This window comes from Pituophis catenifer, unplaced genomic scaffold, assembly GCF_029215685.1.
Source record: "Pituophis catenifer annectens isolate HBS135680 unplaced genomic scaffold, rPitCat1.0.hap2 SCAF_6, whole genome shotgun sequence".
NCBI lineage: Eukaryota > Metazoa > Chordata > Lepidosauria > Squamata > Colubridae > Pituophis > Pituophis catenifer.
In genome coordinates, this window is record NW_027256886.1 from 76,851,272 (window position 1) to 76,864,555 (window position 13,284).

General features: G+C 40.8%; 1 protein-coding gene across 1 annotated transcript in view; it reads left to right on the top strand.

Moving 5' to 3' along the window:
- CDH23 (cadherin related 23) overlaps positions 1-13,284 on the top strand; it is a 639,510-nt gene that overhangs the window by 616,778 nt on the left and 9,448 nt on the right. The window contains exons 59-66 of the mRNA XM_070946306.1: positions 13-174; positions 3,161-3,417; positions 3,537-3,634; positions 4,566-4,686; positions 6,458-6,537; positions 8,064-8,104; positions 8,780-8,840; positions 11,035-11,164. Coding sequence (XP_070802407.1) covers positions 13-174; positions 3,161-3,417; positions 3,537-3,634; positions 4,566-4,686; positions 6,458-6,537; positions 8,064-8,104; positions 8,780-8,840; positions 11,035-11,164 — 950 coding nt within the window. The remainder of the gene's footprint in view (positions 1-12; positions 175-3,160; positions 3,418-3,536; positions 3,635-4,565; positions 4,687-6,457; positions 6,538-8,063; positions 8,105-8,779; positions 8,841-11,034; positions 11,165-13,284) is intronic.

A 13,284-nucleotide genomic window follows, 5' to 3' on the forward strand; every position in this document is an offset into this window, starting at 1 on the left:
TCCTTCTGCTAGGGGTTGCGACCGATGCAAAAGTGGGTTCAGAGCTGATCAAACTTGTTGCGCTGGATGCTGACATTGGAAACAATAGCTTAGTCTTGTACAGCATTCTGGGAATTCGCTACATCAAGCAACATTCAAATGATTCTGACGAGGTGGCCAACATTTTCAGCATTGGTAAGGTTGGCAATGAGTTGCTCAGATATGACCTGAATAGTTTAGGTTACATTCCCGTATGTTGCATGCATAAATGTAACTTGCCTAGACATAGGATGCTCATAGAAGCATGACCATTCAGAGGTAATCCTCAACTTATGACCACAGGTGAACCCAAAATTTCTGTTGCTAAGTGAGACAGTTATTAAGTGAGTTCTGCCCCATTTTATGACCTTTCTATCCACAGCTGTTAAGTGAACCCTTGCAGCTGTTAAGTTAGTAACACTGCTGCTAAAGTGAGTCTGGCTTCCCCATTGACTTTGCTTGACAGAAGGCGATCACATGACCCCATGGGATATTGCAAGCATCATAAATATCAAGCAGTTGCCAAGCATCTGAATTTTTATCATGTAACCATGAAGCTGCTGCAATGGTCGTAAGTTTGAAAAATGGTCATAAGTCACTTTTTTGAGTGCTGTTGTGACTTTGGGCAGTTGGCTTTTTTTTTTTTTAATTTGATTTATATGCCGCCCTTCTCCGGAGACTCAGGGCGGCTTACAATGCGTTAAGCAATAGCCTTCATTCTTTTGTATATTTTATACAAAGTCAGCTTATTGCCCCCACAAACTGGGTCCTCATTTCACCTACCTTAGAAAGGATGGAAGGCTGAGTCAACTTTGAGCTTTGGAGAGATTCGAACCAGCAGAAATTGCAGGCAGCTGTGTTAATAACAGGGTGCACTAAACCACTGTACTATCAAGGCTCTTGAGGCTCAATCTGTTGTAAATCGAGGACTATCTGTATCTATTTTGAAGCTTCCTGAGACCTCAGAGGGCCATTTCACACTGATACTTCAGATGAAGAGTTAACACAGTTGTTCTATAGAGAACATCTCGCATGGCTGTTGGATGTGAACTGGGGAAGTTTCAATATGAAACTTCAATATGAGATAAAGAAACTCAACTGCTAACTTTGGACAAATCATTATTTCTCAGTTTAATTAAACTTATTCAGTTGTGATATTACCAGGGGTGAAATGCTCCCGGTTCGGACCGGATCTCCCGATCCAGTAGCGATGGAGGCGGGTGGTTCAGAGAACCGGTAGCAAAAATCCCTGCCCCCCCGCCCAATGCCCAGCTGAGCTGCGCAATCATCAGAGGCTTTTTTCTTTATTTTTAAAAGCATTTTTTCTACAACCTCTTTCGCCGAAAAAATGCTTTTAAAAGTATAAAAAAAAGCCTCTGATGATCGCGCGGGTCAGCTGGGATCATCAGAGACTTTTAAAAGCATTTTTTCTACAAACTCTTCAGCCGAACAGGTTATAGAAAAAATGTTTTTGAAAGGAAAAAAAGCCTCTGCCGATCAGACAAGTCAGCTGGGATGGTCAGAGGCTTTTAAAAGCATTTTTTTACAACCTCTTCAGCCGAAGAAGTTGTAGAAAAAATGGTTTTAAAAGTTAAAAAAAAAAAAAGTTGGCCACGCCCACTCACTCATATTACACCCCCACCCCCACCAGCAAGCCACGCCCACAGAACTGGTAGTAACAAATTTTACATTTCACCACTGGATATTACGATAAAACTGGAAGGAAGTCTAGAACTCCTAAAGGAAAAACTGGATATCAACCTAACAAAGAAATACAATGTGGTTTGGTGCACCTTTGTTGAAGTCACATTGAATTCTTAAGTTTCTTTCAAAACATAAAATAATGCAACCTCTAAGAAAACAGATGAAATCAATATTTTCACCGCATTCATGCCCAAGAGTTAATCTGGTTAATGAACTTACCTATTTACTAGGCTCACACAATACTTAAATAATAATCAAATAGGCCAAATTTGTACAAGATAATAAAACATTAATCAGACCAAGGCTGACGCTAACCAAGTTTTCAGAGTTGCACAAGTCCATCTATTATAATTTTACCTGACCTGACTAAATGTGTCATGCAAACATAGTTCCCAATACTTGTCTTTCTGTTTCACGTTTGTTTAAATAGATCTTGGTTGGACAAAGATAAGGAACGTACGTTCAGTTAATTTTAGAATGCAGCAGCTAGTTTCTTACTGTTTTATTTATGACTATCAGCGCTCTTTGGATGTCATTGTTTTAAAATGCAATTGCAAGATTGTATGCTTTATCTTTCACCCTTCTTTGAAAAGATTTCCTGCCAGTGGTGGGTTTCAAAATTTTTTACTACCGGGTGGGTGTGGCTTGGTGGGCATGGCTTGGTAGGCATGGCAGGGGACCTGGTTACCTACGGGACCGCCTACTACCACCAATAGCCTCCCACCGGCCGGTACGCTCTCATAGAGAGGGGCTCCTCTGGGTGCCGTCAGCCAAACAATGTTGACTGGTGGCCCCTAGGGGGAGAGCCTTCTCTGTGGGGGCACCTACTATCTGGAATGAGCTCCCCCCGGAGATACAGAGGATCCCGGATCTGCGCACCTTCCGCCGCGCTTTGAAGACTTTTTTATTCCACCAGGCGGGCCTGGCCTAATCTCTTCCCTCTTTTCTTTTTAATATGCAAATTTTAATCTGTTTTTTAAATGATTGGGGTGTTTTAATTTATCTGGGCCAAATTGTTTAATTCGATTTTATCCTGTTTTTAAATTTTGTATTTATGTATTTTACTGTTTGGCTGTTCACCGCCCTGAGTCCTTCGGGAGTAGGGCGGTATACAAATCAAATAAAGATAAAGATAAAGAAGGGGAAGAATACTATAAAATCTCCATTCCCGCCCCACTCCAGGGAAAGGTTACTGCAAAATCCCCATTTCCTCCTGATCAGCTGGGACTCGGGAGGCAGAGAATAGATTGGGGCGGGGCCAGTCAGAGGTGGTATTTGCCGGTTCTCCGAACTACTCAGAATTTCCGCTACCGGTTCTCCAGAACTGGTCAGAACCTGCTGAAACCCACCTCTGTTTCCTGCTCTTAGAAAAGAAATTCTGATTCCAAATACGTTGGCAAATTCTAAACTTGGAGTCTATTGTTGACTCTTCTTAAAGGTAACCTAGATGGAATTCTTCGAACTTTTGATCTGTTCACTGCTTACAACCCTGGATACTTTGTGGTGGACGTCGTGGCTTCTGATCTGGCTGGCCACAATGACACTACAGTTGTGGGAATTTATATCCTGAGAGACGACCAACGGGTGAAGATCATAATCAATGAGATCCCCGATAAAGTAAGGCAGTTTGAGGAGGAATTCATCAGCCTGTTGTCCAACATAACAGGGGCCATTGTCAATACAGATGATGTGCAGGTATGTTTCGCGTTAATGGAACATGCGAATTTTCTAATAATTTCTGCTGTTGATCCTTGAGCTAAAGGAAAACAAAACCTTTGCCAATTGTCTGGGTTTTTTTCCCCCCCATCCTGTAGTTCCATGTTGACAAAAAAGGCCGTGTAAATTTTGCCCAGACGGAATTGCTGATCCATGTGGTAAACCGGGAGACCAATAGGATACTTGACGTAGAACGGTAAGCATTCTACCTTGATATACCTTGATAAGTAGATCCCAAATTAGTTGAACTTGTGCCAACATGGGCAGTCTCTTACAGTGGTGAAATCCAATTTTTTTAAATTACCAGTTCTGTGGGCATGGCTTGGTGGCTGTGGCTTGGTGGCCGTGGCAGGGGAAGGATACTGCAAAATCTCCATTCTCACCCCACTCCAGGGGAAGGATACTGCAAAATCTCCATTCCCACTCCACTTCAGGGAAAGATACTACAAAATCCTTATTCCCACCTCACTCCTGGGGGAAGGATACTGCAAAATCTCCATTCCCAACCCACTCTGGGGGCCAGCCAGAGGTCGTATTTGCTGGTTCTCCGAACTACTCAAAATTTCCACTACCGGTTCCCTGAACTGCTCAAAATTTCTGCTACTGGTTCTCCAGAACCTGCTGGATTTCACCCCTGGTTTCTTCTGATTGTAAGAAACATTTAATCAAATCACTTTTCAGATTAGACGGCTATTTTCCAAATTGTCTATTATGGTTGTTATTACTATGCACAAATTTAGCTGACTCTAAATTCACTGCTGATTATAGATGGCAAATCAAATCAAATAACACAATAATTATTCACTCTATTTTTCTCTTTTAGTACTTTATAAAATGCTTTTGAAGCCTATTGTCTTGAACCTTATGGAACAGGTATGGGCAACTATGGCCTCTTTATGACCTGTGAACTTCAAATCCCAGAATTCCTGAGCCAACCATGGAATTCTGGGAATTGAAGTCCACAGGTCGTAAAGGAGCCATAGTTGCCCACTCCTGTTATAAGGTATAACATATAGGGTATGTAGAGTATACAGGGAGGAGATGGTTAATCGTTTGTGTAATGAACTCTTTATTTTATTAGCCTTAATTAATGGTAAAAATTAAGAAATGTTTAACCATCTTTTCAGAGTCATACAGATGATTGATGAGAATAAAGAACAGCTAAAAAATCTCTTCCGAAATTACAATGTTTTAGATGTTCAACCAGCCATCACAACTCGAGCTTCAGAGGACTTGTCAACACTACAGGTAAGTTAGAGGCTACCTTCTTTTATATCTTAAGCATAATTTGCTTCCAGGTGTTCCAGATACTTTTTTACTATATTGTACGCCCATTATAGTTGAGAAACTTCCATTCTTCCTTTAACGACGTGTTCTATACATCATAATTAACTTTTTTATTCTTTGTTTTCTACTCTCACATAAAAAACTGTTTATCACAACTAGCGTTAGACTTTACCTAGTAGCAATTAAAACCGGGGGAGGATAATTAAGGGTTTCAAACGTGGTAAACTCACTGATTCCTCTATTTTAGCTTTCCCTTTGGTTCGTAATTTCCTTGGTACTAAACAACCTGTGCCCTGTTGGGTCATCATTTCAGAGATATTTCCTGACCTAAGCAGAGAAACAGAATGATCATGGGTGGGGGGGAAACGGTAGGAGCAGGAGCAATTTCTGATTTCCTGCTGGCTTTCCCAATGAGTTTCCTTATAGGAAGCTGGAAGAGATCATTGGAAATCTTCCTCCCTTCCTCCCACCCTTCCTTCCTTTCTGCCCTTCCTCCCTCTCTTTCTTCCCTCCCTCCCTCCTCCTTCCTTCCCTGTATCCTTCTCTATCATTCTGTCATTCCCTTCTCCCTCCCTTCCCTTCCCTTTTCAGCAAGCAGGTAAGTAGCTGCTGTTGGGTGGTGGAGGAAGCCAGCAGTTGTTTGGGGAATTGTCTTAGAAAGTTAAAAATGAAGATTCCATGACTCCAGCAGCAACCCAGTCGCCACCAGTAGCACTGGAGCAGCCACAATCTCTCCCAATTTCATTCTCTCAGAAGTCATGAATCCCGGATTTTGGAAAGATTGTATAAATTAGCCAATTTGAGGTATCTTGGTTATTGTCCTATGATGCACCCTTTCATCCCGGTAAAGGTTATGAAAAGGGTAGTTGTAGTAGCATAAAGATAAACATGTTGGTCAATTACTATAATGAACACAAACTGTATCCTCCAGCAAAATTTCAGAAACAATATTGAGATAATTACATTACTGTATTACTAGTGTCCTATAAATCACATATCTTTAGTGTGAAGAAGCTACAAAATATACAGCTTCAAGTGCTAATGAAAGCTAATAAAAGCTATAGATAGATAGATAGATAGATAGATAGATAGATAGATAGATAGATAGACAGACAGACAGACAGACAGACAGACAGATAGATAGATATGGTATCATCTTTATACATGAAACATTTATACCTCCAGGTCAGGGGTGAAATCCAGCAGGTTCTGACAGGTTCTGGAGAACCGGTAGCAGAAATTTTGAGCAGTTCAGAGAACCGGTAGCGGCAATTTTGAGTGGTTCGGAAAACCGGCAAATACCACCTCTGGCTAGCCGCAGAGTGAGGTGGGAATGGAGATTTTGAATATCCTTCCCCTGCCATGCCCACCAAGCCACGCCATGCCCATAGAACCGGTAATAAAAAAAAATGGATTTCACCACTGCTCCAGGTCTAACCTCATTTGTATTCCAGTAGATGATGTCAAAGGGAGAAGACGGTTAGATGAAACAATTCACATAGATTAATGGAATCTGGCACCAAATGATTAATTGGCCATACATTATGTTTCTCTTTCCCTCAGTGCCTTGAACATGAGCACATCTTGGAAGTATGATACCCTCCAGTCAGGGCCATAAGGCAGGTGAAGTTTGATGGCCAAGAATTTTTCTAGAAATTCCACTCCCCGCTACAATGGTTTGCTTTGTTTTTTTGTTTTTTGTTTTTTTTTCCTGTTTCTTGTCATTTTTTAGATGGCAATAATCATTCTGGCTATTCTCCTCTTCCTGGCAGCCATGTTGTTTATCCTCATGAATTGGTACTACAGAACTGCGTGAGTAGCCATCTGTCCCTGGATGGCAGAATATTTCAAATACCATAGTCAAATGACACAATAAAAATAATAGTAGTAATGATAACAGAAGAGCAAACTAAGCATTCTCAAAATAAAGCCAGGGCTGTCTGTAGGGTATTGTAAGAAAATCAATATGTCAGCCACATTTCACATAACTTATAGGAGGAATTACAATTATTGTATTGTGGCCACGTTTTAGTGCTCTAATCTTGAAATAGTAGTTTTTAGTATTCTACCCACAAATACTATCCCAGTCTTTTACCAAATAAAAGACTGAATAAGATTGAAGCCTACAAAAGTTGATAGCTGTTCTCTGAAACAAGGTTGTTACCGTAGCTGGATAAAGTTTGTGCAGTTAGAGAAAATCTAAAGACACTGTGCTGATCTACCCAGGATTTTAAAATGATGGCTTTTTGAGGAGCTGAGGTGCTAGACTAGAAACTGGGACACCATGAATTCTTGTCCTCTCTTAGGCACAGAAACCTTTTGGGTGACTCTCTCAACCCAACCTACCTCAGAGACCTGCTGTTGTGGGGAAAATAGGGGGAAGAAACATGATGTACACCGCTATGAGTGGTGTATAAGATACGCATCTACTCAATAAACAAATAAGTAAATAAGGACAGTCTTAGCTAAAAATCTGTCAGTAGCAAAGGTTTTGTCCTTTTCTATTTGGAAAGAGAAGGATGTGGTGGCTCAGTGGCTAAGACGCTGAGTTTGTTAATAGAAAGGTCAGCAATTCAGTGATTTGAATCCCTAGTGCCGCGTAACGGGGTGAGCTCCCGTTACTTGTCCCAGCTTCTGCCAACCTAGCAGCTTGAAAGCACATAAAAAATGCAAGTAGAAAAATGGGGACCACCTTTGGTGGGAAGGTAACAGCGTTCCGTGAGCCTTTGTCGTTTAGTCATGCTGGCTACGTGACCACGGAGACGTCTTCAGACAGCACTGGCTCTTCGGCTTTGAAACGGAGATGAGCACTGCCTCCTAGAGTCGGGAACAACTAGCACATATGTCAGGGTGTATAAATCCCGTTCCCCCCCTGGGGGGTAATTGCACTTAATTAGAGATGGACCGTGGCTTTCCTTTGCAGCATACTTTAAGAGAAAATAAGCCGGGATATATTCTAAGAAACACATTTTATTATAAAGAAATAAAAAAACAATCTTACTAGCTATTAATTACATCTTGGCAAACTTCCCTGCCTTGCCGGCAGAAGTTCTGGCAAATGAACAAAAGAAAAAAAAAAGGTGAAAAGAATGTGGACATGCGCAGTGGTTCAGAGATAAGACTCAGATCAGTCTACCGTAAGTCTCAGAATGGAAGCCCAGCTGACAAATACAAGAACGCAGTGACAACATATGTGCGAGGGGAACCTTTACTTTCATTTGGGAAGAGAGCAGTGGGTGAGGAGCCTGATCAAATTCATGTAAAGCTTAGGAAGAAATATCATGATATTTATATTCTTGCCCATGCCTGTTGATTACTACTTTTAAAATTTTTTGCAGACACAAAAGAAAATTGAAAGCAATTGTGGCGGGTTCCGCAGGTAAACAATATTGAAAATTTGTATTTTTCACCATGGGAAAAAATGCTAATTGGTGGATGTCATAATTCATAATGTCAACTTATAAAAGGCTTCCACACTGTGTATCTCTTTGGTTTTATTAAGCATTGTTTTTCCAACATTAATTAGAAGGTAAATTAATTAAAGATTGCCCACAGCAATGTATAAGGTGCTGAAATATCCAGTAATACTTATCCTTCAAAAGGCTAACACAGAATTAGTTTCTATTCTATTCTATTCATCAGAAATCCACTATAAATATTCAATAACTTTGTATTTGTAATTTCTAACCCTATTCTTCTGTCCAGGTGCCTTGCATAGCCATTTAATAAATTCTTCTTTGTTGATGTTATTTTCATGTTTATTGGATAGAGAAAACACAAGAATGCAACAATTGGCACTAAGATCATCTAGGTGGAGAAAAGTTGCACATTTCAGATTAAACTGTTAGTGTGGAAGTAACGTCGATCTGTAAAATTTTCTTTGACATTCAAAGATCTGGCAGGAAAAAGATTCACTGCTAAATTTTCAGTGATATGAGTCTACTTTTAAAATCGTACTCCAGAAAGGCCATATTAAAAGAATATCAAGAGATAAAACTCTAAACTTAATTGACATAAATTATGCTTGGTAAATTCAACATATTCTGTTTTGCAGGTAAACGAGATTTCATGGACATCATGGATATGCCAAACACAAATAAATATTCCTTTGATGGGTAAGTTCAGATTTCAGAAACAAGAGGTCCAGTGTTTCTCAACCTTGGAAGCTTGAAGATGGGTGGACTTCAACTCCCAGAATCTCCCAGCCAGCGCTGCTGGCTGGAGGATTCTGGGAGTTGAAGTCCACCCATCTTCAAGCTACCAAGGTTGAGAAACACTGTTCTAACAGGTTCTGGAGAACCGGTAGCGGAAATTTTGAGTAGTTCGGAGAACCGGCAAATACCACCTCTGGCTGGCCCCAGAGTGAGGAGGGAATGGGGATTTTGCAGTATCCTTCCCCTGGCGTGGGGTGGGAATGGAGATTACGCAGTATCCTTCCTCTGGAGGGAAGGGAATGGGGATTTTGCAATATCCTTCCCCTGCCACACCTACCAAGCCACGCCCACAGAACCGGTAGGGGAAAAATTTGGATTTCACCCCTGGTCCAGGTTAGCTCTAATTTTAGACATATTACATAGAAATAAGTTCAACTAAAATCTTATCAGGTTACTTTTTCATGTCTGGACAAGATTTAAAGATGTCACACAGGACTATTTTATGTATGATACGATTGGAGATTCAGGAGCCCATCAGATCATCACTGTCATGGAATGGAATCCATTCCCAGTTAAAGTAATGCTGTTTTCATGAATACTCTGGGAAAGAAAGATCCAGTTAGAAGATATGACTCTTGTTCTCATTAGTACAATCAGCTGCCGGAGTCACCATCTCCTGCATCCCCATTAAATTTAGGGGTCCATTAATTGTGTAGCTTGCCCTGTCTAAGAAGGGATTGAAGCAGAACATTTTGCAAATAATAATTTTGAGTTTGTTGAGAAAACCTTCCCTTTGCCTTTGACCTAAATTCTAGACGACTAAGCTACTATTTTTTCAATTTCATCTGTAACATAAGCCTCCATGGCAGGTATTTGGTAACAGTAAAATTCCACATATATCTTCCAGCCAAAGAAATGAAACATGTCAAGTGACTTGCCATATTTAAGATTGTTCTGAAAAATCACTCTGGCTTGGCTAAGGTTCTACATGCACATACAACCACACCTCCGTCCCTCTCCCTACTGCCATATATACATTTTGCTATACTGTGTAACAAAATAACAGAGTTGGAAGGGACCTTGGAGGTCTTCTAGTCCAACCCTCTGCTCAAGCAGGAGACCCTATACCTGTGATGGTGAACCTATGGCATGCGTGCCACAGGTGGCACGCGGAGCCATATCGGTGTGCATGCGAGCTCAGCTCCGGCGCACATGTGTGTGTCGGCCAGCTGATATCCGGGCCTTCTGGGCCTACCAGAAGTCAGGAAACACGCTGTTGAGGGGCTCCAGAGGGCCTCGGGGCGTGGGGAAGGCCGTTTTCGCCCTCCCCAGGCTCCTAGAAAGGCTCTGGAGCCTGGGGAGAGTGAAAAACAGGCCTTACAGTTCTACTGGAAGTCGGCAAACCAAAAGCGGGGGGAGCATGGGGGGGTCATGTGCGCAAGTGGGAGGCAGAGCACATAGAATTATGGGTGAGGGTACACGCACCCGCAACCCCCTGCACTCCCCCCACTTTTGGCACGCGATGGCAAAAAGGTTAGCCATCACTGCCCTATACCATTTCAAACAAGCAACTTCCAGTCTCTTCTTAAAAATCTCCAGTGATGAAAGCACCCACAGTTTCTGAAGACAATCTTTTCCACTGGTTAATTGTTCTCACCGTTAGGAAATTTCTCCTTAATTCCAGGTTGATTCTCTCCTTGATTAGTTTCCATCCATTGTTTCTTGTCTTGCCTTCTGGTGCTTTGGAAAACAGGTTGACTCCCTCTTCTTTGTGACAGCTCCTCACATATTGGAACCTGTGGTGGGTTTCACTTACCTTTGCTACCGTGCTACCTTCGCTCACGTGCCACTTCTGTGCATGTACAAAAGCTTCTGGGTATGCACAGAGCATATTTGATGATGGGCGGGTGGGTGGAGCCTCCCGTCACTACCGGTTCGCTCGAACCAGGGTGAACCGGTAGCAATCCACCACTGATTGGAACTCTGCTACCATACCACCCCAGTTCTTTTTTTCACCAGACATACCAATTCTCTTTATATATTGTTACATATATCTGTATATTCTCTTTCAAAATCCTGTTTTACTGTTGTGTTCTTTTAAACAGTGTTCAAAGTTGGCTACAGTTTCATTCTAGGCTTCCTCTATCCCTGACAGAGCAAACCCTGTGTGGCTCGACCCGTTCTGCAGAAATCTGGAATTGGCAGCACAGGCTGAACATGAAGATGATCTACCTGAGAACCTGAGTGAAATCACAGACTTATGGAATAGTCCCACCAGGACCCATGTGAGATGATAGCCGCTTAGTAACAGGGTTTAAAACCAGCCTCATGGCCTAACTCTGTCAGAAATAGCAATAATAGGGCAAAATTGGACTAATGTGAGCTCAAAAGTAGGATGGTGTTGTGGCCTACCAGCAGCCAGCAGAGCTGGTGGCAGACTTGGACAGTGAGGAGACAGGGGAGGAACATGGGCCAGTCCTAGAGTCTGGGGAAGGCTCTGATGAGGGCTCTGCGTCAGAGGCAGAGAGGGGGCCAGGGCCATCTGACAGTTGTCAGCTGCCTTCAGAGTCGGACATCAGTGGGGCAGAAGAACAGCTGGAGCCTGTTCCCAGTGTGCACATGCATAGAGCTGCCAAGAGAAGGGAACAGCTAAGGTACAAGGGTCAACTCAGGAGTAAAGCCACAGGTGGACAGTAAAAGGCCCCTCCCATAGAGAATAAAGAGGAGCGAAAGGGGAGTGGAGCGTGCAGGAGACTATTAGTTGGCTTAATTGGTTCGTGACTCTCAGAGACTCCTTGCCAAGTTTTTTTTTTTTTTTTTTATTGAAAAAGTTTTAAAAACAAACATATTTTCCCCACAACCCCCCACAACCCCCCTCCCCCTCCCCGACTTCCCAGAGCAGAACACAAGGTATTTCTATTGATCTTTAACAATAATCTAAATTGCATAACCAATCATTAAACTAACATCCCTATAAAAAAAATTCTTAACCCCCCATATATAAAATCCTATTTCTTAAACATAATACTTCTAATGTCACTTATATAACGCTTATACAAATAAAAGAAATCATTCATAAGCTATTTGATATTTTTTGGTCTGATACTTATTTTGTATATAATCTATCCATCTTCTCCAGTCCTGTATGTACCTTTCTTGTGTGTGATCCTTCAGATATGCTGAAATTTTAGCCATTTCAGCTAAATTAGTTACTTTCAATATCCAGTCATCAATAGTAGGCAAAAAGTCCTTCTTCCAGTATTGTGCTACCAACAATCTTGCTGCTGTTATCAAGTTCAAAATCAATTTAGTCTCTGCAACTGTACAGTCCGTAGTTATACCCAGTAAAAACAACTGTGGAGTAAATTTCAGTCTCTTTTTGAGAATATTCTGCATCACCCACCAAATCTTTATCCAAAATGCTTTGATTTTTCTACAAGTCCACCATATATGATAATAAGTTGCATCATCACAGTCACATCTCCAACATTTAGCTTGCACATTAGAATACATACATGATAATTTTTTAGGATCTAAATGCCATCTATAAAACATTTTATAAAAATTTTCTCTTAAATTTTGTGCTTGTGTAAATTTCACATTTCTAATCCAAATCTTTTCCCAAGTTTCCATCATTACTGGCTCTTGAAAATTTTGTGCCCATTTAATCATACAGTCTTTAACCAATTCCGTCTCAGAATCTATTTCCAATAAAGCATTATACAACCTTTTAATATGCATTTGTTTTTGATCTCTAATTTGTTTTACCAGATTCTCCTCATTTTGCACAAAGCCAATTTTTTGATCTTCCTTCCATCTAGCTTGAAGTTGACCATACTGAAACCATGTATAAGTTATACCTTCTTCTCTCAGTATATCTAAAGATTTCAAGTACATTACCCCCCTTTCCATAATAAGAAGCTCTTTATAGGTAATCACCTCCTGTTTTTGTTCTATACTTATATTTTCTATTGCATGTCTAGGATTTGCCCATAAAGGTATCTTATAATTTAACTTATATTGATATTTTTTCCAAACCCTTAACAAAGCATTTCTTAATATATGAACCTTAAATACTTTATCCACTTTTTTGTCATATAACAAATAGGCATGCCATCCATATAACAAATCATAACCTTCTAAATTCAAAATTCTCCCCTCAGTTAAATTAAACCAATCACTGATTTGTGATAAAACCGCTGCTTCATAATATAATCTTAAATTAGGCATTTTAAGACCCCCTCTTTCACGTGTATCTTGTATAATTTTCATTTTTATTCTGGGTTTTTTCCCAGCCCAAATAAAAGTATTAACACCTTTCTGCCATTCTCTCAGATTTTCATCTTTCTTAAGCACAGGTATCATTTGGAACAGAAATAAAAATCTAGGTAAAACATTCATTTTA